Source organism: Dermacentor variabilis, chromosome 4, assembly GCF_050947875.1.
Source record: "Dermacentor variabilis isolate Ectoservices chromosome 4, ASM5094787v1, whole genome shotgun sequence".
NCBI classification, from domain to species: Eukaryota; Metazoa; Arthropoda; class Arachnida; order Ixodida; family Ixodidae; genus Dermacentor; species Dermacentor variabilis.
In genome coordinates, this window is record NC_134571.1 from 9,051,109 (window position 1) to 9,078,276 (window position 27,168).

General features: G+C 47.4%; 1 protein-coding gene across 5 annotated transcripts in view; it reads left to right on the top strand.

Moving 5' to 3' along the window:
* Positions 1-27,168, top strand: part of LOC142578643 (CCR4-NOT transcription complex subunit 7-like) — a 70,705-nt gene that overhangs the window by 14,814 nt on the left and 28,723 nt on the right. For all 5 annotated transcript variants that reach the window (XM_075688077.1, XM_075688076.1, XM_075688073.1 and 2 more), the window contains exons 4-6: positions 830-991; positions 1,069-1,246; positions 11,515-11,592. In XM_075688077.1, the coding sequence (XP_075544192.1) occupies positions 830-991; positions 1,069-1,246; positions 11,515-11,592 (418 nt within the window). The remainder of the gene's footprint in view (positions 1-829; positions 992-1,068; positions 1,247-11,514; positions 11,593-27,168) is intronic.

Here is a 27,168-nt window from a genome sequence, read left to right on the forward strand (position 1 = left end):
AAAGGTAAGTTAGACGAAGTCGTCTCCGAAACTACAGCTTCCACAGCACTTGTTTATCTGCTAATTACGTAGGCGTTCGCCCACGGCCCTAAGGGGTACGATGAGACTTGAAGTGGAAGTGGCAAAGCCAGTGTCAAGCAGACACGATTAACTGTTTTGTGATCTTACGCTATTACTACATCCTCCCATATAGTGGTGTGTTCCATCATTTTCTATAGAAGAATAAACATTTGGGTGAGTTAGTACTGGTTGAACATGTTGCGCTGCCCCTTCAAGACGTTCGGCATTTACTAATACTGTGGTCACTTCTGAATTAAGGTAGCTTCGGCTTGCGCGCACCATGCGGATGGGGCGTAACAGTTCGTCAATGCCAGCATAGCCGTCTATTAAACCCCTGCCTTCTACTCTGGGCCTTCTTGCAGCGCTCAGTCTTGCTCGCAGTCGAGACTGAACGAGTGTCTGCTTTAGACACATGAAATACACTAGGCTGAGCTGGTTGACCGTTGTCAACTCGGATCCTTGGACTTGCGGGGCGGTCTATACAACCTCCAGGGGAACACCATGTGATAGACTACAGTGTGAAGACATGTAGTGCACTGGCTGCAGATAATCTGAAACACTAATTCTGGTTTGTTAGAAACTGAACTTAAAAAAGGTTGTCCAAGGCTGGTGCCTTTGTTTGCTCAGCAAGCGCCATTTGAAGTTTTGCTTCATGTCACAGGTATTTTCAAATTAGGCACGTGTCCCCAGAACAAATCTTGCTGCAAGAGAGTGAATGTGCAGCTCATTGTCATTCCATGAAAGCTTTTGTTCACTTCCTTTGCTGCAGGGCGGACATGTATGCCCAGGATTCCATCGACCTGCTTACCAACTCTGGCATTCAGTTCAAGAAACACGACGAAGAGGGCATCGATCCATACGAGTTTGCTCAGCTGCTCATGACATCGGGAGTGGTCCTCTCCGACAATGTGAAGTGGCTCTCCTTTCATAGGTGAGAGCGGCGCTGCCATGGTGCAGCACTGTCCTCGTGGGTGGGAAACGCTGATGCACACTTCACCTTGTGCGCAGCGGATACGACTTTGGCTACATGCTGAAGTTGCTGACGGACCAGAACCTGCCTTCAGAGGAGTCTGAGTTCTTTGAGTTGCTGCGAATCTACTTTCCGGCCATCTATGATGTTAAGTACCTCATGAAAAGTTGTAAAAATCTGAAAGGAGGTCTGCAGGAGGTGGCTGAGCAGCTGGAGGTGAGTGCCTTTCCTTAATTTGCTTGGTTTACTTAGGGGGGAGGGGGCTTTCGCATCGCAAAATATGGTTAAGGGGGGACATGGGTCTTGAAAAAAAAAAAAAGATCAAGATTTTGGAAGTGTTATTTTCGAAATCTACAGCTAGTTTTCTACCTACCTGCCAAGCTTCTCGTTTCTAGAATCAATATTTTTGGCGAAATAATAATTTGCGAAATGTGTTCTAACTGAATTCAAGCCAAAATGATCCCCAAAACGGCCCTTTCTTCCCGTCGTGCAGCTGCCGTTTCACGCTGGCATCTCACTCTCGTTTGAAAGAGCTGCAATTCCTGCTTAAGTTTCCCGCCACTGGCGCTCAGTTTCGCCCATAGGATGGTGCAAAATAAATCATAAAGAAAAGCGCATTATTGGTTTTCTATTGGCTGGACGAACTCATGTGAGAAGACCGTGCCCACCCGATTGGCGAAGCTGGCTGGTGTCGTCTGCTAAGCGAGCTGGCCCGCGCGCCGCCGTCGCCTCTGCGATGCCATTTTGAAAAACTGCGTGCAGCAACTGAACAACGCAACAACGCCCAGGTCAGCGAGAACGTTCCATACACTGAACAAATTCGGCAAAAAGTGGAAGAAATCGATGGTTGCTAATATTAAAGGTTGCCGCACTTCCCCAAGATGTGGCGAAAGGCGATGTAGAGGTTACATCGAGTGGACAAGGCATCGAAATTGGCAACAACAGCATGGGTCCAGCGTGTGTGCCAGCTTGCGAAGCTGACAGCGGCCGTTTCCGCCGTGACATGGTGATGCTGCAGCCTTCCGATGTGGAGCAGAACAGGATTTGAACTGAGGAAAAACTCTAGGAACTCGCGTCAATGGCAGCGACGAATCGGAAATCGGATTGTTTTAACTGAGACAGCGGCGTGGTCGACAGTGCGCTTGATGATACGGCATTCACGATCATCAATTTGGATCTGCAAAACCAGCTTTTGAGGTTTGCAAAGTGCACAGCGTGTGATAGCGGCAACGTTGCGTTCAAGAAAGGTGAGCGAGAATATGGCCTCGCTGTGAAACTTACGCTCTCATGTTCCAACTGCGGAGACATCGCGTCCACGTGGAGCTCGCCGCGCGTAAGTGGCGATCAGACGGTGAACCTGTTCGTTGTAAATATGTTGACAGCGCATGCTATGCAGTGCACTGGGAACGAGCAGACAGCACTTAATGATATTTTTTTGGTGATGAACATTTTCAACCATGGTCTCCACAACAAGACGTGGCAGAACTACGTGAAAAAAAATTGACCCCTGCAGCAATTCGTGCAGCCGGAGAAGTGATGACTGGAAGTGCACAGTCGGTTCAGCAAACTATACAGTACTGAACGTGGGGAATGCTGACAACATCGCCATATCTTTTGATGGTTTGTGGATGACACGTGGGGTAGGTGCAATTGTCGAAATTTTCTCTGGGCTCGTGCTGGACTATGTTGTTTTAAGCAATTTTTGTGGAGGCTGCGAGCGGGGACCAAAGAAGGATGACCCAATGTGGGCAGCTTCTAGGGCTAGCCATTTATGCCAAAAGTACACAGACAAGAAGGCTGGAGAAAGGGAGGTGCAAGCTGGCCTTCTACTTTTCGAGAGGTCCCTCATGAAAAATGGCCTTCGCTACACGACAGTGTTACCTGATGGCGACAGCCGCACTTTTCTTGCTTTGCAAGAGGCTGTTTACGGTTGCATTAGAATTGAAAAAGAAGGTTGTGTTAACCACGTGCAAAAGCGACAGGAGGACATCGACAGCAGTCCTGAACGACCTCAGCCTGAATCCCAGCTGAGCAACAGAGAGATGGCTGAGAAGGACAAACGCAGAGAAAAAGAATGTGCTCGAAGTCTTTCCTTGGCCGACAGCGTTCAAGGGGCACTGAAAAGACTACATTTAAACAGCAGCAGGCAATTAGACTGCATTCCTGGTGGTTATTAGTAATGTACGTGTGTAAATATGTAAAGCACACCAGACCAGAGGCCACATGTACAAGCCCCACATCACAAAACGCCCCAAATACTACAAATTTTAGGCCTTTTAGAGAACTGAAGAGAAGGTGAAACTTTGAGAGCCGTTTTCTCAAAACTGTTTTTGTCTTTCTGCTCAGTTTCTGGACCTGACTTCTTTGTTACCGTTTAACATATTTTGACTCCGTTTTCTTTTTGTCACGTTCCTTGGACTACAGTGCAGGTCGTGACATTCTTGCTCTCTTAGGTTGACCCTTTGTAAGTTTACGATATGGCTGTTCGTCTACCCCAAAAGTATGCTTGATGCGAACGTAACATAAAAGATGGCATTCCAAAATATTTGTGTTGTGAAAAAAAAAAAGAATGTCACGACCTTCAGCATGCATTTAGCTATGCAGTCGATCCTTAACAAGCCTTCTCTCACGTTTTAAGTTCCCTAGGCTCTCCAGAAAGTATGAGGAAAAACAATTCTGCTCAATTAAGTTCCAATAAAATGTTCTCAAGATATCGCTCTGAAACTTTTATGAAAGCATCAGGGAGACATTCTAAATATTTCTGCCAATTTTCATCGAAATTCATGAAGAAATAAGGAAGTTTATTTTCAAAGCCATGTCTCCCCTTAATGAAGCAGCACAAAAATAATTTTTCATAGCCGGACTAGTCTGTGGCACTTGTGTGGGCATTACGCACTGATCTACATTGCAAATACTGCAACATTTCTTATTTATACAGTCGCCGACTAATTTTCTATTCCAAAAACTCGGACATGCTCGATTATTCGGTCTGCTTCGCGGCACCGCCATTCTCCCCATAGACCATAATGTATAACAACTGTTGAAAGTTCGGACACCTTGCAACCTCTCGTCTGATTTTTCGGACACTCTTTGAGCCAACTCGATCGAGAGCACCACGCACCGATTCTGACCGGTGCATGGTTTGACTTCTTTGCTGAACACCATTTTTGTTCTGAACGGAGCCTCCTTGCTACCCCACGAAGTGGCGCTACTGCAAATGCTCGCTCATCATCATCGTTTTTGCCTGGTTCAATAGAATGGCTCTACAGCAGTTCCGGTTTCAGCTTAGTAAGCCATGTCAAGACAATCCAGCAGCTGAGTTGTTTCTTCGCACACGACGCTGCGAGTTGGGCACGTTTTTCGTTTGTGCGACCGGTGTCGGCATGGTGGTGTTTGCTTTGTGTGCTGTGTCGAGGTTCCGGTGATCCAACGCGGCATACGGAAACATCGCGTCAAGTGTCTAATGGTGCCGACAGTGCCTGTGCAGACTGCGCTGGGGAATGCCGGCAAGCGGGTGCCGGGAGGCCTAAGATTTGTCGCCTTCCATAGAGTTTCCAAATATACTAATATGAAGCTCTGTGTCGCCTTCCAATGTGCTCCCTACCGACGCGGAAAATGTTCTGCCGAGACTTTCACAGTGGTTGCATTGCGATTCTGGACACCGTCTCATTTGACAGTTTCACAGGTGCTGACACTGCTGTACTGACATGCGCAGAACTTGATGATGGCGAGATCATTCGTCAGGTGTCTGCTTAGCCGCCGGACGATGACCGAGGCGGAAGATGACGCACCATGTGCTACGCTGCCGTCGCATGCGGAGCGTGTACAAGCAGTGACTGTGCTTTCAGCCGCTTATAGTGACCGTACGACCCTCTCCGAGATTCAGGCTTATCTGATTGCACGTAAACGGAACAGCGTCCAACGGTGCATTCACGATTTATTCAAGCCTACTGCCGAGCCTGAATAAGTGCGTGAAAATAAAGGATTTCATTTTTTCCCCCCCTTAATCTGCTTTTTCGGACACCTGTTTATTCTGACAATTTCGCAGTCCCCTTGAGGTCCGAATAAACGGTCGGCGACTGTACTTGCACCTGAAGATTACCATCTCTGGCGCAACTTGGTTCTTCATTAAAAATTTCATTGAATTACAAAAAAAAGGAGGAGGAGTGCATGCACTTGGCCACTGATTGGTTAGGAAAGCAGACATTGCCAGCACCTCAGTGCTTGGTTGAAAAGCATGTGCAACTTGCTGCTCTGGCCCCCTTGGTACGGCGTTGAACAGTCGAATCCACATATAACGATACCGGTATTAACAATGTATCGGTTATAACAATGAAAAGCTGCTGCACTGTCAATTTTTGTATGCTTTCTATGGGGAAATAACCTTCTTACTAAAATGTCTGCATGCCGCATTATTGGTTATAATGATGAAGTCTGATTGGGGGGGTGTCCGTGCTGAAAGGTAATGGAAAGTGAAATGCGAGCTGCTGCACGATCGCCCAGCACCCCAACTGGTGCCGCACGCTTCTCTCCATGAGAGATGCACGCCAGCCTCATGCGCATGTCTCCCGTTGCCCTTCCACCCCTCTGAACACGAATGGGCTGCGCCCACAGCTCTGCGCCACACCAGCCTGTGAAACATGAACGGACCGCGCCAACTGCACTGACAATGCTGCCGGCACTGCTCTCTGATTGCTCGCACTTCCCTCACAGTTGGTTCTTTATTCTATGGCCCTCATTCTGCACTACAGTCGAACCCACTTATAACAATATTCAAGTGCCACGAAAAATTACTTGTTATAACGGATAATTGTTATAACCGAGTTGTATGAAGAGAGAGAGAGAGAAAAAACATTTATTCGGACCATCGAGGTGGTTGCTCTTGAGGTCGAGTGGGTGGTGTCCTCATTCCAGGACTCCACTGGCCATGGCTGCTCGACGTACTTGCTGGACGAGAGATTCTTGTCCCGCCAGGGTATCGCCGGTCAGCTGTACCTCCCACCGCTCAAATGACATGCTAGGCGTCTTAAAGTGTTGAAGTTTGCCCCGCACCCCCACGAGATATGAAAGAGTGTAGGGCGTGTGTCGACGCACCAGGGGCAGATGCCGCGATATGTATGTGGGAACATTTTACTGTATCTGTGTAGGTTTGGAAATGTGTTGGTCTGGATAAGTCTGAGAGCTACGGCATCTTCAGTGCTGAGCTTTTTGTGAGGCGGAGGATAAATCCTGCGGTTGAGTCGCTGGATCTCGAGTCGGTCGCAGTAATTGGATGGCAGGGATATGAAGGTAAAGGGTGGGGATTGATGAGACGATTGGTCTTGCCCCGCTCGGTTGATTAGCGCTCGAGCTAGGGCGTTCGCCCTTTCGTTCCCCTCCAGACCCGCGTTGCCCGGCGTCCACGTGATTTGATGGTATTCTTGCAGCCTCGTGCCTAGAATCTGAGCCGCCAGCAGCGGTGTTTGTCCGTTCGTAAAGTTACGGCAGGCCCGTTGCGAGTCGGTAACGACATGGACTTCCCTGCCTACCCTGTCTTCTTGCTTTATTACCAGCGCCGCGGCTATGGTCTCAGCCACAGCTGGGGTCTCTGCCCTCACAGAGGCCGCGAGGGTCAAGGAGTTGTCTCTCCCGTTCACGGCAGCTCTCACGAAGAGGCCCCCTACAGGGTATGCCGCCACGTCAACGTACGTTACGTACGGGTCACCCTTGAATTGTCGGCGCTGTCTGTCGACGCGAGCCTTGCGTCGTTCTTCATTGAGTTCATGACTCATGTGCTTCGGTATTGGGTTCGCCTTGATCTTGCCTCTGACCTCAGGCGGGAGTTATCGTTGCCCATCGAGGGCACGGAGCTCCGTTGCCGTTCCGGTCCGGTTGAGGATGACTGTGCCCACCGCCGTGTTCTGTAGTCTGGCTTTTTGTGAAGCCACAACCACGTCCGACAGCGAAGCGAAGGTGTTGTGGATCCCGAGGTGGTGAGGTGGTGACAAGGAGACCCAGGGCCGTTTTGTACGCGCCTCTGATGATGGCATCGACTTGTTCTTGGTCGCGTTTGTTTAGCGAGTGATAGTGGATACGGCATGCTATACGTTATTTTGCTGATCACTAGAGCCTGGACGGGCGAATCGTGTCCTCTTCTCGCATGCCTTTGCGGCTTATTGTAATTTGTTTTATAATCCGCGAGATCTGGTTGGCGGCAGACCTCAGGGTTTGGCTGGTGTGGGAGGCTTTCAGGTTGCTCTGGATCCAAAAACCCAGAATCCTAGTCTTATTGCCTTCCGTTATCTTCTGGAGTTGTATGGAGTTGTATCTTCTGGAGTTGTATGAAAAAATGAAAATTGGGGTATGGCAGAGCTGATATGAGAAAACTGTAATTGTGGTCATACAACTTCGAATTGAAACCATGATGCAGTTTTTTACACCGCCAATTACAATGCCTAAAGTGTACTCGAGCCACTACAGGGCAGCTTGGGCTGCCATGAAAAGGAAAAGTCAAATGCCTCTTGCCTCACCATGTCTCAATCCTGCATTGTTTAACGATACAAACTAAGAACTATTCGGTTCGTCAGTGCATGAAAGGAAACCTTGTATACCCGCCTCATAAAGAAGACAGCACAAGCCTCACATGAGTTCACTTGATGACCTCCTTGGTTGACCTCCACTGGGGAATAATTCATCTTCAGTATGTCCCATATTTTAAAGGAATGAGGATTCGGTTTCTTGCTGGCTGCAGCCATATGGTCCAAAAGGCACATTTCACTCAAAAACTTTGTCCGAACAGCCAGCGTCAGTTCACCATGCAGATTCATCGATACATTCCTTTCCCTGTACTGAAAACTGCTGTAAGACTCAATCAGCTTTACTTCAATTTACTGCCACTTAAAATTAACCGGTGAAGAATGGTGTAAATATATATTGATAAGCAGTTAAAGAAGCAAGTGTTGCTGGCAGAATCTAAACTGCAGTGTTAAATCCTTGTGTTACTGCTGAGCGTATCTGTTAATAAATGCGAAAATTGGATATTACAGTCGCCGACCGTTTATTTGGACCTCACGGGGACTGCGAAAATGTCCGAATAAACAGGTGTCCGAAAAAGCAGATTAAGAAAAAAAAAATGAAATCCTTTATTTCCACGCACTTATTCGGGCTCGGCAGTAGGCTTGAAGAAATCGTGAATGCGCCGTTGCACGCTGTTCCGTTTACGCGCAATCAGATAAGCCTGAATCTCGGAGAGGGGCGTACGGTCACTATAGGCGGCTGAAAGCACAGTCACTGGTTTTACACGCTCTGCATGTGATGGCAACGTAGCACATGGTGCATCATCTTCCGACTCAGGGTCATCGTCCGGCGGTGCAGCAGAAACCTGACGAATGATCTTGCCGTCGTCGAGTTCTGCGCATGTCAATACAGCAGTGTCAGGACCTATGAAACTGTCAAATGAGACGGTGTCCGGAATCGCAATGCAACCACTGCGCAGGTCTCGGCAGAACATTTTCCGCGTCAGTAGGGAGCACATCGGAAGGCGACAAATCTTAGGCCTCCCGGCACCCGCTTGCCGGCATTCCCCAGCGCAGTCTGCGCGGGCACTGTCGGCGCCCTTGACGCGATGTTTACTTATGCCGCGTTGGATCACCGAAACCTCGACACAGCACACAAAGCAAACACCACCGTGCCGACACCAGTGGCACAAACGAACAACGCTGCCTAATCACAGCGTCTTGCGCGATGAAACAAATCAGCTGCTGGATTGTCTTGACATGGCTTACGAAGCTGAAACCGGAACTGCTGTAGAGCCACATTATCGAACCAGGCAGCAACGATGATGATGAGTGGGGATTTCCACTAGTGCCACTTCGTGGGGCAGCAAGGAAGCTCCGTTCAAAACAAAAATGGCGTTCAGCAAGTCGAACCATGCACCGGTCAGAGTCGGTGCATGGTGCTTTCGATCAAGTTGGCTCAAGGAGTGTCCGAAAAATCAGATGAGAGGTTGCAAGGTGTCCGAACTTTCGGCAGTTGTTATACATTATGGTCTATGGGGAGAATGGCGGTGCCGCGAAGCTGACCGAATAATCGGGCATGTCCGAATTTTTGGAGTCCGGAAAATCAGTCGGCGACTGTATACTATGGACTACTCATCATGAGCTAACATGTTTTAGTGGGTTAAAATCACGGTAAATGTTGTAGAAGTAATATATAGCCAGTGTTTGTGACATGCTTCTTACACTGCATCGGGTATGATATCCTAACTATGTGCTATGTTTTTGCTTTTGTGATTTTATTCACGTGACCTACTGCTGTAAAGGGTACATTTGCACATGAGAAACCCAAAATGAGCTGGTCTGCATTCCTTGGGCTGGCACTGTAGCTTTACGTTGCCTTTGAGAACTGTTTGTTTGAGAACTGAGAATGGGCTGGGGGTGCGTTTGGCAGGCATTCTCAGATCATGAACAGCAGGTTGCCATTGTCCCTCAAGAGAAAAGTATATAATAGCTGTGTCTTACCAGTACTCACCTACGGGGCAGAAACCTGGAGGCTTACGAAAAGGGTTCTACTCAAATTGAGGATGACGCAACGAGCTATGGAAAGAAGAATGATAGGTGTAACGTTAAGGGATAAGAAAAGAGCAGATTGGGTGAGGGAACAAACGCGAGTTAATGACATCTTAGTTGAAATCAAGAAAAAGAAATGGGCATGGGCAGGACATGTAATGAGGAGGGAAGATAACCGATGGTCATTAAGGGTTACGGACTGGATCCCAAGGGAAGGGAAGCGTAGCAGGGGGCGGCAGAAGGTTATGAGGGCGGATGAGATTAAGAAGTTTGCAGGCATGGCATGGCCACAATTAGTACATGACCGGGGTTGTTGGAGAAGTATGGGAGAGGCCTTTGCCCTGCAGTGGGCGTAACCAGGCTCATGATGATGATGATGATGATGATGATGATGAGAACTGTATTGTGGCCTAAAGAATGAGCTCTTTAAACAAATTTTCGCAAACGAAGACGTTGCAAAAATATATTTGAGACGACTGCCATAAGTGTACAAGCATAGGGAACAAGAGCGAACAAACGGAAACAGTGCAGAAGGTGCCTAAGCATTGCCCAAACTGCAACAGACAACAGGTGCGAGTCCTTCTCCTGACGTCACGGGAGCGGCGCTCGCAGCACCCCTGTAGGTCTTTCTCGGGGCTAATAGGTGGCGTCCAAACATGTATCCTAGCGATGCTTTCCTTTGAGTAATAGTCATGAATCTCAAAGGCTATGGTTTTTGGTACTGCGAGCACCAATAACATCACGGCTGCCATGTTTTAGACATTACCTGGTGCTGCTTCTTGGCAGAACACCTTGTAGAGAAAGAGCATAACCTCCAAGATGCAACATGAGGGAAAAGAAAGGGGGGAAAAATGCAATGCCATGTCCGCGTTTTTATCTTGAAGATCTTGAGAGAGAGAGAGGGGGGAGGGGAGGGAGGGAGAGAACGGACCTTCAAAAGAGGCGGTCGCCGTGTCTGGCTAGGCGCAAACTCTTCTCTCCAGTCAGGCCTAAACAAAGGACCGGGGGCATCGCCAATGTGCTCCCACACACTGGCACTCTTCCCATCCATGATGGTGTGGAGTTCAAATTTCAATATGAATTAGTGGTTTGCGTTACATATTGCTTTAAACACATTGTTGGAAGGACTCTGGTGGCTACTTTGAATTATCTGAAATTTCTAATTAATGTGTTTTTACTGTACAGGCACACTTCATTATATTGCGGTTTAAATAGGTATTGCTTTATGGACAAGTGAAAAAAAAAATGACTACTTCGTTATATTGAGAATTTCGTTATTAGTAAAACAAAGCAGTCTCCTTTGGAGGAAGGTTACAGTCTAGTTTAGTTTGTCGTACTGAGGTGTTGTTTAACATTGCAGGGAAACTGAATAGCAATCATTCTCAAATGTTTGGTATTCTGAGGTTTGTAGTACTGAAATGTTATGTTGAAACTATAAGCAGTTAGCAGGGGATTTCTGAAAAGTTTGTTAATGTGGTGTTCTTATTAGCGATATTTCACTACATCTGCCACATGTGCAAAGATTGGGTGTGCCGAGTTGGCGTGGCATCATGTAAGCTGTCTTCCCGCACGTTTAGTATTGAAGGTTACATAATCAAGTTTCGGTGGCCCATTGGAGCGAGAGGCAGGCAAAGCATTCACTCCCTGCTGCCAGCAGTTTTCATGATAGCAACATCCCTTTGCAGGCGACGTTATCAGCCACGGGGGCAGAGTGCACGTGAAAGTGTGGCTGGCTTCTCGTATTTTGTACCGCCTATGTGAAGATATTGTCGATGTGGCATGAAGCCATGTCATTCGTCACAGACTCAAATTCATCTAAATGATGTTCAAATAGTGTTTCAGGCCCCATTAGTATACATGTTTCATGGGGTTGTGGATTGCAAGTGCAGTTGTAAACGTGTTTTGTCCCACTGAACTGCATTTGTTTTTTCATTGCAGCTTGAACGGATTGGGCCACAACACCAGGCGGGTAGTGACAGCTTGCTCACCGGTGCAGCCTTCTTCAAGATGCGAGAAGTAAGTGCTCCATGGATCCAGACTAGAATTCGCGATCACCTTTGCCTCTTGCGTCATTGGCTGGGTCGAGATCAGTAGTTTTGACAGGGCTGAGGCACTGCACCCCCTGGCAAAAACCCAACTGTGATGTAGTCTGCTGCGACCACTTTCTTATGGCTTTTATTATTTAGTGCAGATGAGAAAATGTACTGACGCAGTGCGTCATGAACTTGTTTTTCTGGAAGCTCTCCAAAGGTGAGAGTATTATTTTGCAATAAAACACTGAGTGCAAAAAGAAAGGTTGATTTTCTGATTCTGTCTGGATGCTTTGAGTGTATGCTTAACAGATGTTTAGATTACGCTGCATTCTCCCTAGAAGCGTTTTATTGGCATAAGGTTAAAAGAAACACTAATATTTACATCTGCATTAGAAACTGTATTACTGTTGTGCATGTCTTAATTTTTATCGGGTTTGATGTTCTAAATAGAGAGTGATGTCTGGATGCTTTGAGTATAATGGCTTGCTTGTGATCTCCCAAAGTTGGTGTGAATTGCAGTCTAACGAAATAGGTAGCACAGCCTTAGTTTGACCGGCCTGGTGGAGAAAAGATTTGCTTTCTGGATTGATCCACAAGCTGCCTAGTGCTGCATATCAATTTGCAAAGTGCCAGGACGTGTAGGGTAGAATTCAATTTGTATAGTACAAATGTGATAGAGGGTTAACAACCAGTGGAATTTGTCGTACAGCAATGTAAGAAAATGACATGCCAAGTGTGCGGGTATCAAGGTCTACCTATAACAGAAAAACAAAGGCAGTTAATTCGACTATTGAATTACAAGCAGCAGAATGAAACAGTGAAATATCTCCATTTGTGTAAACTGTAGGAAGGATGGTTGTTCTGACCACAAGGTGCAGGTGGAGTGGATGAAAGAAGGAATGGGTTTTACTAATCATAATACAGTAAAATCTCGTTAACTAGAATTACCCGGGGATGCTACAAAATTTGAACTAATGAAAGGCAGAGAAAAAATAGCTAGGTTAAGGCACGTATATAGTTCAACATAGCGTGAGCGCACTCTACATCATGTTGGCGAGAACAACTGGCACAGCCAATGTAACTGGACACAGCCGACACGGTCCGACGTCGAGGTGGTTCTTGCTCCATCCACACGTTAGTCACGTCGACTATGCCTACCCACAATGCATGGCACATAGAAAAATGGTCCCCACGCCACTTCGCCGACGGTCGCAGACAGCTGTTCAAAGTGCTACTTCCCTATCCACGTTACGTGGATTGGGGATCGTTCTGCTCATGATCCGAAGAGAGCAGCCGACGACGCTCGCTACAGGAGTAAGATCTGCGCACTAAAATGCACTTTCGAAACACACCACAACCTGCTGCGATGTTGGTCTCCATTGTACTTTCATAGCTGCACCGGCTGCATGCTGCCGAGTTCCACCGTATGTATAGGTGGCATCCAAACACATATCCCAGCGATGCTTTCCTCCAAGTAATAGTTGGGAATCCCAAAGGCTATGGTTTTTGGTTAAGCGAGCGCTGATAAACGTCACGACCACCATGTATCAGATATTACCTGGTGCCACTTCTTGGCAGAACACTTGTAGAAAAAGAGCATAGCCTGAAAGAAAAAAAAAGAAGAAAAAGAGACATGCAGAGCTGCATCTGCATTCCTATCTTAAAGGAGGGAGAGAACCGACCTGCAGTAAAAGCGTTTGCCATGCCCTTCTCCTTGCGGGCACCACGCTCCAAGCTGGGGGATGACGTACACGTGTTAGTGCGCCTACGTACACGTGTTTGCACTGTGATGTCGCTCATGGTGACATGTGACATCGAAAATTATTCAAGGCAACGTCTGTTATCTGTGTGATCTGTTGCTTTATTACTGTGATCTGTTATGAATAAAGGGAAAATCAGACATCCACCAGTTTGTAGCAATTGCTACAAAGGTGGCCCTTTGCAGAGTGGCGACTTTGCACCGCAGCAAGAGAGATGTACTTCCATTTCATCTGCTTGTTCCACGTCGTGCAGTCGCAAGTGCTGACATTGAAACTATGCCATTTTCTACCGTGTTCCAGCATGGGGTCATGCTCTGTGATTCGCTTGTCTTCTCAATATTGGTGCAGCACAGACTTATGCCTCTAGTCAGGTGTCCTTGTGCACAGCGTAGCGATACCTGCGGTTACACGCCACAGATTCCTTGGCTTAGTCATAGACCGGGGGATTATCTTGGTCAAGACACGTCGCCGCACTGAAGTCAAAGCTGAAGAGTTTTGTTCACGTCCTTCGCGTCGTGGCAGGAACAAGATGGGGCCCCTCAGAGTCATCATTACTCCAATTGTACCAAGCACTATTCGTAGGGTATACAGTAGAACCCCGCTGTTACGTTCCTCGCTGCTGCGATTTCCCGGCTGTTACGTCGTTTTCGTCCGGTCCCGGCATAACTCCCATAGGATCCAATGTATTGGGTACCCCGCTGTTACGTTGTAGCTGTGAAAACGTTCCCGCATGTTACGTCGCGACCTGGCACCCCGAACCCGGCCGGGCAACGCGCGCCAACCGCCATTTTGACGAGACTTGGCCAGGCTTGGCTACGGAATTGGCTACAAGACCATGGCCTCCGAGATTACACCTTTACACCTTCTCAGAGGCCATAAAAAGCCGCACGCGAGTTGGAGAGATTGCCACTAGATGGCCACTGCCTCGTCAGCCGAAGCGAGTAAAACCCGCGGGCCCGCAGCAATCCAGTCTTTCTTGTTTGTGCGGTTCAACCCATCCGAGTTGTCAGTGTCCTCCCGTCAACAGCTACGCTGCCTACGCTTCGTCAGGCCTCGCTAATCCAGTCTTTCTTGTTTGTGCGGTTCAACCCATCCGAGTCGTCCATGTCCTCCCGTCAACACCTACGCTGCCTACGCCTCGTCGGGCCTCGCTAACACCGCGAGTGATTTGTCGTCCTTTGATGGCGTCGCGCAAGCGCAAGGCGCTTTCCCTCGAGGAAAAGCTGGATGTTCTCAACGCAGTCGACAGGCAGCCAGCGCAGAAGAGAGTCGACATCGCCAAGGATCTTGGTCTGCCACCCTCGACGCTTAACAGCATCGTTTCGAAGCGTGCCGAGATACAAGGGAATGCCGTGCTCTTCGGCCCGAAAGCTAAGCAGACTCGTGGCGCCAAGTATGGAAACCTCGACGAGTCTCTTCTTACTTGGTTTAAACAAGCCCGCGCTGCCGGTGTGAACTTCGACGGCAGCATTTTGCGCGAGTAGGCGATGGAAATAGCCGACCGACTGGGCATCAGTGACTTTGCGGCGTCAAATGGCTGGATCGACCGTTTCCGAAAGAGGCACGGCATCGCGTATAAGACTGTATCCGGGGAAGCAGCAAGTGTAAACTTAGAAACAGTCGACGATTGGAAGGCCACACTATCTGCCATAATTGAGGGGTATGAGCCTCGTGACATATACAATGCCGACGAAACGGGTCTTTTCTTTCGGGTGCAGCCATCCAAGTCGTTAAGCCTGAAGGGCGAAGCATGCCACGGAGGCAAATGCAGCAAAGAAAGATTGACGGTGCTCCTTTGCTGCAACATGGATGGCTCGGACAAGCTGAAGCCATGGGTAATCGGAAAATACCGAAACCCACGGTGCTTAAAGAACATTCGCCTGCTGCCATGTCACTATAGAAGCAACAGTCGTGCATCGATGACGGGTTCTTTGTTCGAAGAATTTCTTCGTTACTTCGACAATAAGATGGGCTCCCAGTGCAGGAGTGTTGTCCTTTTTCTGGACAATTGTGCTGCCCACCCGAAAGACCCGTCGTTTCTTCGGAACGTTAAGCTTGTTTTTTTTTCCTCCAAACACTACAAGCCACTTGCAGCCGTTGGATGTTGGCGTCATAAAGAACTTAAAGCACTCGTACAGGAAGTCCATCGTAAAGCGCTGTCTGGCGCGTATTGATCGCGGACAGCAGCCTACGATCATTTCAATACTGGACGCTATGCACTACGTCGCTTCAGCGTGGACTGCAGTGAGCGCGTCAACTGCACAGCACTGCTTCGCGCGGTGTGGCTTTCGCATGGACGGCGGAGAGGAAACTGCCACGGAAGCTGAAGAGACGGAAGCAGCCTCTCATGATCAAGAGCTGAGTGAAGCTTTGAATGCGCTGGGTGCCACGGGAGTCACGTATGACGACTACGTCGCCGTGGATGCTGCTGTCGTGACGTCCGAGTGTCGGAGTATCGCCGAGATCGTTGCAGACTCGGTCGCGAGTGAAGCCTCAGACGGTGGTGACGACGAGGAGCACGAGCCGCATGATTCCGGGGAGTTGGCAGACCCGAGCTTTGGAGAAGCCGTCGCGGCTCTGGACCTCCTTCGCAGGTACGTCGCACCTCAAAGCGACGCTGAGAGCAATGCGGCTTTCCAGGCCATCGAGAAACGCGTCGTGTTTTCCAGCGAGCGGAAAAAACGGCAATCGACCATTCTCGATTTTTTTAAGACCTAAGCTCACTTGATGTCGAAATAAATTGTTTCAAGGCAAAGCTGCACTGTTTTCATTAATTTTCGGACCTTTCCTCACTGTTGCGTTTTCCCGGCTGTTACGTTTTTTTTTCGCGGTCCGGTGAAAAACGTATGAATGGGGTTCCACTGTATACAGTACAGCATGCCGGCGCTCTCAAGCATGGGACTTAGTTGTGTGCGCGCGCTGGAGAGCATTCAAGCTCAAGCATTGCGCACATGTTTGGGCCTCCCACGATGCACGTCAACCAATGGAACAATAGCGGAAGCTCGTGCTTGTCCTATTCAGGTGTACTTGCTCTGCAAGCCTCTTCGAATGTACCTTCGCGTGTTGACCCGACACAGGCACCATCCTCTGTCATCGCTCCCTACCACCCACCCAGGTTCCAGCTTTTCAAGGACTATATCGCGGCATCAGAGTGTTTTGCCGTCAAGATTTTCTCACGACTGTATTCCGAGAATACCCCCGTGGGTTCTGCCTGAACCTGTTGTTACATTGCAGATCCCTGGAATTACTAAAAAAAAAATACAGTTGGAGCACGTAGCGTTGTCCTTCATTAAGCCCTTCCACTGGCGCATCTATTGGCCTCAGGCAACTCACCCTGTTGCACATTTCTACAGAGTACGGAGATACTGTGCATGTGTATACCGATGGCTCTGTCACACCATATGCCTCCACTGCAGCCTTCGTCATTCCACGTATGATTATCGCTCGGCGGTTTAAACTAGACCATAGCTCAACATCAACTGCTGCAGAACTTGTTGCTATCAGAGAGGCACTTCGATTTCTCTCCGAGGAGCCTCCTCACGCATGGACGATATTCTGTGATTGCGAGCCAGTTCTGCAAACAATTGACTGTGTCCTCAGACGGGGCCTGTATCATTCTATGGCTATAGAAATTAGAGTATCTCGACCACGAAACTAGAAATGGCCACAATGTCACCTTTCAGTGGATACCATCACACTGTGGCGTGATGGGGAACGAACAGGCAGACGCTGAAGCGAAAACTGCTTTAGATAATGCTTGTGAAGTACGCATTCCATTTATTTATTTATTTATTCATTTACCTCACAGGCTCCCGAAGGAGTATTGCGTGAGGGGAGGATACAGGGAATTACCAAAAAAGGAGTAAAAAGAAATTATACATTGTTAGCGAGTAAACATGAAAGAACAAATATGTAACAATATAAATAACTGGATAAATGAAATGAACGACTGTGTGAAGTAACAAAAAAAACGTACCAAGAAATTATACAAATGGTAGCAGGCGAAGGTGAAAGAACAAGTCTGTAATAGTGTTAAAGCAATGCAAAACAAGCATTCAAACAAAACAAAAAGAAAAGCCTATACAACTTCGCTACAAGTATTTACTTAGGTGCGCAGTATGGTTTATGTGACGAATTATGGAAATAATATGCATAAGCGTGCTTTGAAGGATACTGGGTCAAGAATGTCAACTATGTCGTTTGGTAGGTTATTCCAATGTTGAATGGCACGTGGTAACGCGGAAGAATTGAAAGCATTTGTTCGGCCAAAGATACGCTGGAAACTGAGATGATTATGCAAACGCCGAGATGTACGAGATGGACGAGTGAGCGGCAGAGTGGACGGGCGCGTGCTATGGATTATCTTGTGAAATAGACAAAGCAATCCTATGGTTATTCGTGATTCAAAAGATGAGAGAGATAAAGATGACTTAATGCTAGTCACGCTAGAGTCGCGGTGATAATCTCTGACAATGAAGCGGGCGGCGCGGTTTTGGACCGATTCGAGAGATGCGATTAAGCTTGGCGAAGTGACCAGATAGGGGCTGCGAATTCCAGTTGTGGCCTTACAAAAGTCTGATAAGCGATTTGTCTGGTGAGGACAGGAGCATCACGAAGGTTGCATTTAAGATAGCCGAGCGTACGTGAAGCTTTAGCAGTTATTTTTTCGATGTGCGCAGACCATGACAGGTTAGGTGTAAGGAGAATGCCGAGGTACTTGTATGAGTTGGTGCGTGTGAGGGGGTTGTTATCAAGTGAGTAATCGAAAGCGGAAAATGTCTTTTTGCGGGTGAATGTTATTAGTTTGCATTTATCAGTGTTTAGATTCATTTGCCAAGAAGAGCACCAGTTAGTAATACGGTCAAGATCTCGCTGGAGAGCGACGTGATTGGAAGGTGAGCAGATTTCACGATAGATCACACAATCGTCTGCAAACATGCGAATGGATGATGTTATTTCAGACGGCAGGTCGTTAATATAGATCAGAAAAAAGTAATGGTCCGAGTACGTTTCCTTGTGGGACACCAGATGTTACATCGCTGATACTGGAAATAAAGTTATCGACGACGGTGAATTGCTTACGGAATGACAAGAAATTTGTTATCCAAGATACTGTTAGGGAATCGATGTTTAAGCATGAGAGTTTAGCTATGAGACGGCAATGAGCAACGCGATCGAAAGCCTTAGCGAAGTCTATGAAAATGGAATCTGTTTGTGTGCCCTTATCCATGTTTAGGAAATATCCGTAGTCAATTCGAATAGTTGCGTTTCACATGATAGTCCTTTTCTAAAACCATGCTGATGTTTAAAGAAGAACTTGTTAGTTTCGAAGTGATTTGCTACATTTGAAAAGATTATGTGTTCTAGTAACTTACCGGGAACGCTTGTTAGTGATATTGGGCGGTAATTGTTAGCAGCGCTTTTATCGCCAGATTTAAAGAAAGGTATAACTTTACCGACCTTCCAGTCATGCGGAACTTCCCCTGTTGAGAGGGACTGTTGAAACAAGCAGGAAAGGACTGTGCTAGAGGAAACTACAGTATATATTAAGATTTTTGAGTTTATACCGTTCGTGCCGGAAGAAGTTGACATCTTGAGGTTGTTGATCAGCTCAGCAACACCAGTGGTTGTTATATTGATGGGGGCCATCTATGTACAATCGAGTTCGATGGGTGTTGGTATATTTGAATGGTCTTCCTTTGTAAATACGGACGTGAAGTAATTGTTAAAGATAGATGCTGAAAGCTCTCGTGCAATCGGCAAGCCATAGCTATCAAGTAGTTGTGAAATGTCGGAATCTTTAACGGGAGAGATTGTTTTCCAAAATTTTTGTTGTTGTTTTGAAGCAGTGATTGCAGATCGCAAGAGAAATACTTTTGCTTGGCTTGACGCAGGGCATTACAGTAGGCTGCATCACAAGACTTGTGTTTGCTCAATGACGCAGGTGTGTCAACACGTTTGGCCGTCCTGTAAAGACGCTTCTTTTCATTCTTTAGAGTAAGAAGAGCTTTAGTGAACCATGGTTTCGATGAGTTAACGCAAAATGAAACCTTTGGTATATGCGCATGTGCTAATTCCATTAACTTTTCTTTGTACAGGCACCAATTCTCGTTCACTGTCCGCTCAGAAAAAGTTGCTAAGAATGAGGACGTGAAGCTTTCCATGCCATTGTTTATAGCGCTGACGTTTGCTCTTTTGTAATCAAATACTTGTTTAGTTTTCAGGTGACGTGAGCGTGAAGGCGTATGAACTGTGAATTGTAACAACCGGTGGTCACTGAACCCATCCGTAAAAGTGATAGCGTTAACCCTCTCGGGCGCGGATGATAGAACAAGATCTAAAATATTATTGATACGAGTAGGCTGGTTTATTAATTGCACAAGTGAAAAATCAAGTGTTAGTTGAACGAACTCACAAGATTCACGTAATTGGCCTTGCAGGTTTTGCCAGTCAATGTCTGGAAAGTTAAAGTCACCAAGAAGAAAAATATCAGCTTTGTTATATTTGGATCGAATAGACGTAATGTTATCGTGTAATTCGGAAAGGAAATTGTAGGAGCTATCGGGTGGTCTGTAGCATACACCATAAATTGTATTCGATTGGGGAAATGTTACGCTGACCCACAGAATTTCGAGACTGGATGACATCGGCACAAGAAATGACGGGATATGTTTTTTTATGGCGAGCAATACCCCACCGCCTCTTCTGTCGTCCCTATCTCTGCGATAGATAGTGTAAACATTAGAATCGGGTAGAACTTCGCCATCTGTAATTTCAGAGCTGAGCCAAGTTTCCGTAAGTGCTAATACATCACATTCGCAGTCGTCTAAGTATGACGAAACTTCATTGCGCTTAGGAAGAATGCTACGAATGTTAGTTAGTGATATAGATAGGTGCGAGGGCACGATAGGCTCGTGTAGTAAATTGGGTTTTTTCTTAAAGGCACGTGTTCCCAGCCTAGGTCTTTGCTATCTGGGTAGGGGGATTACAGCGGCGGACACTGCATCGTATGTGTACACATTGTTATCAATTCTTAGTTTATCGAGGGTTAGCTTAAATTGCGCGTTTTTTGGTTTTTTGCGAAGTCAATCAGTTTGCGCCGAGCGATACAGGTTTGCAAAGAAAAATCCTCACGAACAGCATAATTAGTGTTCTTGAACTTGTGGCCTTTTTCTATTACGCGCTGCTTATCCTTAAAACGGCGAACTTGACTATGACCGGTCTATTCTTCTCATCGTTGTATTGACCGAGGCGATGCGCGCGGTCTATTTGAGCTGGATCGATAGTGATACCAAGGTGTTGGTTACATATGTCAATGATTTTTGATTCTGATGATGACCATGATTCGCTTTTGTCATCTGCGATTCCAAAAAATAGCAAGTTGCAGCGGCGAAGTCTGTTTTCTGTGTCTTCACAGTGCGATTGTATTGTTTTTAGCTGTGTGGAAATGCCTTTAGCTATATTCAGTGATTCGGGCGATGTGTCGTTTACCGAACTTTTCATTGAAACAATATCGACTTCTACAGCCCGGAGCCTAGTCGACAACTGCTTCAGCTCGACATCAACTGACGCTTGCCAATTCTTTAGTGTTCGCAGGTCATTACGAATCTTGTCCTGGCCGGATTCAATACGTTGCAAGGTTGCGAGAACGTTATCCAGCACATCCGGCCCGGGGTTTGATTCTATATCACCGGATAGAAGTAGGCGCAACCGACATATGCATAAAGAAAACAAGTTTTTGCCACGCTTCAGTAACGACATTAGCTCACTGGGGCACGACACCGCAAAAAGACACCGGTTGCTACTTTTCAGACAAGAACAGCGGTTCAAGTAACCAACCTGAAACGTGAGCACAGGTGAGCACTCCATGTCCGAAACGGTGGTGTGCCCCAGCGCGGAGGATGCAGATGGTTGTTTAAATACGGTGCAGCCTATGCTGTCTGTCAAAGCAGTTGGCTTTGAAGATCCCGGTTGCCAGCAGATGAACTGAGTTCCATCCAATGCTGGCAGTTGCGTGCGATTCATGAAGCGGTCCGGTGGCTGTTTTCAGATAAATGGGCCAGTTGCGCCCAGGGCAGCAGGCAACGCCAGAAGAAGGGACACCTGAAACATGAGCACGGGTGAGCACTCCATGTCCGAAACGGTGTTGTGCCCTGAAGCGAAAACTGCTTTAGATAATGCTTGTGAAGTACGCATTCCATTCTCACGAACAGACACAAACGCCCTACTTCGTCGCGTAAACCGCAACTCTACGTTGGAACACTGGACCCAACCAGATCGACGACACAAGCGATTACACAAATGGGACCAAGAAATGAGATTTCGTATGCCTCACAAGTTCAAAAGAAACCACACGAGTATGGTGCACCGGATTCGCCTTGGTGTCGCATTCACCAGCCATTAAAGAAATATGATAGGTGCCAGTGATACTAGCCCAAACTGCGAATGCTTGTTGCTGCGAACGACAGCAACTTGTTTCTTCCATAGCAAAAATCCATGAGAGACCGCTATCAGACGAGTTTCTTTTACGTCCTTGGCCTAATGCAACCAGCGCAGCCCTGGTAACAAGAGCCGCTATAGCTTTTCTCCAAGCCACTGGGCTGGACGCACGGCTTTAGAGATGCCACAACTCTGTGAATTTGTATATACCGTATTTACACGATTGTAAGTCGACCCCTTTTTTAAAATTTGAAAGTCTGAAGCTGGGGGGTCGACTTACAATCGAAACCAAAACATGGCCCCGCCAAAAAAAGCCATACCAACGAGAGCTACAACGTAGTTACAATTTTATGTTTACTCTATGGCCCTACCCGTATCTTTTCGCTATCCCGCGTGTTTGTTCGCTTTTCGGAAGAGTTTTTCAACATTTTTGAGAGTCTTACAGTGCATGCAACACTCATGGGGGGGTGTCGATATTTGATAAAAGCGCCGCTGTTCCCATTTGCGGCGGCACCCTCAGAACGGCGGCGCTTGCGGGGAGTATCGGTAGTTCATGGAAGAGCAGACACCGGTTTCTCTTTCTCTGTTTAAAGGCATTGGTATTGGTTTGACTAACTTCTTGACGCGCTCCACTTCGGCTACGTGCTACTTCTACGCTTCCCCAGTCGTCATGAGTGCTGCAGGCCCACTAATCTTCCGGCACTCGTTCACAGCAGCGTTCAAGAGGGCTGCCATCCTTTACGCCGAAGAAACAAATCACTGTGCAGCGGGCCGCAATTTCGATGTTTCTAAACGGGTGGTGCGAGAGTGGCAACTGCAGCGAAGCGAAATTTTCACCTGTGTGACGGCAAGTGAGAAATTTCCCACGTGCCGAAGTATGGACGCTTTCCGGAGCTGTAGGCTAAGCTTGCAGCGTACGTCGCTGAAATGCATGATCGGTCCCTGCCAGTGAAGTGCGACGTGGTCATGAAATAAGCCCGGACCTCCGCCTTAATTTTAAGGTTCTGCTCCGCCGTGAGTACAACGAGTGGCTGGCGGCAGAAGACTGCGAAATTACGCCAACCGGACCTGTCAAAAGAGCCTCCCTGACGGCTGAGTGTGGTTGGGTGCATTTGGCGTGGGCTGCTGTTCTGCAAGATGTCCTGGTGCAGTCGTTTGCCAAATTTGAAATTTTGCTGGACCACGACGCGCTGTGGGACCGCAGCAACGATGACGATGGCAGCACTAGTGAAGACGAGTAGTCCAATGACCATGTCAGCTACTAATAAATTTTCGTTATCAAATGCGCCCTCGGGGTTCTTTTTTTTTTTTTTTTCGATCAAGCGATATGGGGGGGTCGACTTACATTCGAGTCGACTTACAATCGTGTAAATACGGTACGCATCTCTTCCTTATACCATCATCATCCATCAGCCCTTTCCCTCCCCAGAGTAGAGTAGCAGGCCAGAGCAAGTTATAGCTCAGGCCGACTTCTCTGCCTTTCTGTCAATAAATTTCTCTCTCTCTCTCTCTCTCTTGTGCACAGCGTGCAAAACGAGACAACTTAAACCACTGACGCGCAGCGCCATCAATGGAAGTGTGTCGCGCCACAAAAAAAGCAAGAACAACAAAATGAAGGTGGGACCGGTGACCTATGCATTATGCAGTCCTCAAGGTCTGGTATGGGAGAATGTGGGGAAGGAATTTTGCTTGCAGAGGCTAGACTGGGCAAGTGGAGTGTTTTGCTTGGCAGTGGAGCTTGCCTCCTGAAATCATCAGTTTGCGGCACTGAAATATTTTTATCTCGCTGTTAATGAGCCAAGCTGAAAAATTTTTGTGGCAAAACGGTCCCTAGAGGACACTACAACATTCAGCATACAACCGAAGTTTGCTATGTGGCCTGGTGAGAGGCCCTTTAAGGGGGAAGCTACCCTGGAGACCGAACTTTTTTATTCTTCAAGATATCCGGATGAAACTTTCAGGGTACGTTCACAGAGTTATTGAGGCCTAACCAGGTGGTTCATGCACCGTATTTACACGATTGTAAGTCCACCACTTTTTTTTTTTTTTTTTTTAATTTGGAAGTCTGGAAATTGGGGGGTCGACTTACAATCCAAACCAAAACATGGCCCCACCAAAAAAGCGAGGCCAACGGGAGCTACAACGTAGTTACAATATTATGTTTGCTCTACGGCCCTACCTGTATCTTTTCACTATCCTGCGTGTTTGTTCACTTTTCGGAAGGGTTTTTCAACATTTTTTAGGGTTTTACAGTGCATGCAACACTCATGGGGGGGGGGGGTGTCGATAGTTGATGGAAGCGCCGCTGTTCCCATTTGTGGCGGCGCTTGCGGGGAGTATCGGTAGTTCATGGAAGAGCAGACACCGCTCGCGGGTTTCTCTTTCTCTGTTGAAAGGCATGGACATTGATTTGACGTGTTCCACTTGACTGCCGACTACGTGCTACTTCTATGCTTCCCCAGTCGTCATGAGAGCTCCAGGGGCCCACTAATTGTTCGGCACTCGTTCACAGCAGCGTTCAAGAGGGCTGCCATCCTTTACGCCGAAGAAACAAATCACTGCGAAGCGGGCCGTAATTTCGATGTTTCTGAACAAGTGGTGCCAGAGTGGCGACTGAAGCGAAGCGAAATTTTCACCTGTGACGGCAAGTGAGAAATTTCCCACATGCCGAAGTCTGGACGCTTTCCGGAGCTGTAGGCTAAGCTTGCGGCGTACGTCGTCGAAATGCGTGATCGGTCCCTGCCAGTGAAGTGCGACATGGTCATGAAACAAAACCCGGACTTTCGCCTTAATTTTAAGGCCCTGCTCCGCCTTGAGTACAACGAGTGGCTGGCGGCAGAAGACCGCGAAATTACACCAACTGGACCTGTCAAAAGAGCCTCCCTGACGGCTGCGTGTGGTTGGGTGCATTCAGCGTGGGCTGCTGTTCCACAAGATGTCGTGGTGCGGTCGTTTGCCAAATGTGAAATTTCGCTGGACCACAACGCGCTGTGGGACCGCAGCAACAATGACAATGGCAGCACTAGTGAAGACCAGTAGTCCAGTGACCATGTCAGCTACTAATAAATTTTCGTTATCGAATGCGCCCTCGTGCATGCTCTCTCTCTCTCTCTCTCTTTTTTCCTGTCACGCGTATGGGGGGTCGACTTACATTCAAGTTGACTTGCAATCATGTAAATACGGTATATGCCAGAGCAAGAGCCTGGAGAAATGCCAAGACATTGTAGGAAGCTGAATTTTGCTGTGATGATCCCTTGATAGATATCCCAGGGGGCTACAAAGCCCTTTTCTTTAATTTTCCCTCCAAAAAATTTTAACATAACTTTGAATTTGATTTAGCCAGTAATGACCACATGCATCACAAATTGATTACTTATTGTAAATTAACTGCACCAGATTTCAAAAAAAGAAGCTTGTTACCCCCTGGCAAAGTCATTCAGGAACAGAATAAAAAAAAAAAACACAAATCTGAAGAGCGGTTCTTGAGATATCGTCTTCCCCAGCACCACTACTAGCGAAAAAATTCATTCTGAGAAAATGGGCCTTCAAGTTGAACACATCTGTTTTACATTAGAACGCTCCTGTGGAGCTTCTAATTAGCTCTTGCGGCTCCGGGCACACTCAATGTCCGATTTTCAACTGGTGACAGCCGACAGCACAGTTCTGCCGCTGAAAGCATCTACGCAGTCGGCATTCGCTGCGAAAGATCGGAAGTTCGATGCTCATACAAGTCGCATATCGCGCTTCCGCTAACCGAACATCTGCACTGTCTTGGGCTTCATTGCAGGCATCGCGTGCAGCAAAGAACTAGGGGGGGGAAAAAAAAGCTGAGACGATAATCTAAAAGCTAGCGCAAGGCGATGAGCAGCTCGCAAGCAGGCATTTGTTGACGCGGACGGAGCAAGGGGCAACAATGACACGAGCGCGGCGGGCGCGGCATCAAAGGGAGCAGCAGCCGCTGCTGCTGCCCGCGCTGCAGCCAAGGGCAGGCGCACTTTAGCCCACGGGATATGAACGCGCTGCTCTGGCCAATCAGCGCTCCGCATCACATTGCGGAAAAATCCCAATCGTGCCTCAATCTTGCCGACGATGCCATTTTGCAAGGCGGCAAAACAGACAAATCACGGTCAAAACGACACCGAGATGATGCTGGCAGGCCGCATGGGCCGGGAATGGCGTGTGCGCAAAGTTTGATTTCATTTCGGCATTTGCGCATGTCTTGTGGGCTGTGGTGGCCTTAAAAGTAGCGTTTTTTTTTTTCTTTACTTTTGTGGTTTAATTAGGTGCTGATAATTACAGAACAGGTAGTTTATGACACATACAACCCAAAAATATTGTTTTTCAAAAATCAACTTTTTCGCGAGCTCTCGGTTTTCAAGGGTTGCGTCCACCCTTAAGGAACACGTATCTATAGCTGCTGCATTTACATGGATGCGGTAGAAGTGTATCGTATTATTTACCATAAAAGAGAAGGAAGGGGGTTAATCGACGGGCCCGATTTTTATGAGTCATATCATATGAAGAGAGTATTATTTACCCTATCACATTTACGCATGCGTCACTTTTTACGTGAATTTCATTTTACTGTACAGCAGGCTCATGCCACCTTGTCTCACATTTGAAGGTTGGCGCTTCCACTTCCAAAGGCCTGCTTTCACTTCGCATAGTGAAGTGCACCGAAAGTGTCTGCAGAGTGTCGGTCACATTCTGTCGGGTTTTTCTTCACCCTGAAATGATTTTGACGATTTTCTACAAACGTACTGAGTCGTTAGAGTAGGTCCTTCTCATCATTAATTGACGCATCTAAGTGCTCCGCGTAAAGCATATAATTTATTATAAGGTTTTAAAAATGTACATCGCTGCTGATCGCAGCACACTGCTCAGCTGAATTTTCAGCCGCCCCTACCCATTTGACGTCATCTACCCAATTGACGTCAGTAGGGCGAGCTATCCGATTGGCTGCCCAGGGCATGTTATCGATAATTTTTCAACTTTATGGTGAACAAATGTTGTTCGTAATAGTTCGAATGCGAGTTAATTTGTTTTTATAAAAAGAAAGTAATAGAAAGAGAGTGCACAAGAATTTCTCAGTACACCTAAGCACTTCCGGCATACAGCAAGTGTCATTTGTTTTGACGAGAGCTCTGCGGTCAGTGTCCATCTGTCTTTTCGCAAGCACCATGATTCGCCTTTGTTGCGCTGTGGGATGCAAACATAGCAACTGGCGATATGTCAAGCTGCGACATCATGTCCCTCTGCAAGGCAGCAGACGAGTGGAGTGGCTCCAGCGCATCTGACTGTTGCTCTTCGATTGGCGCCTGAATTTGCGTGTTTGCGGTCGTCACTTTAACTGGAGGATT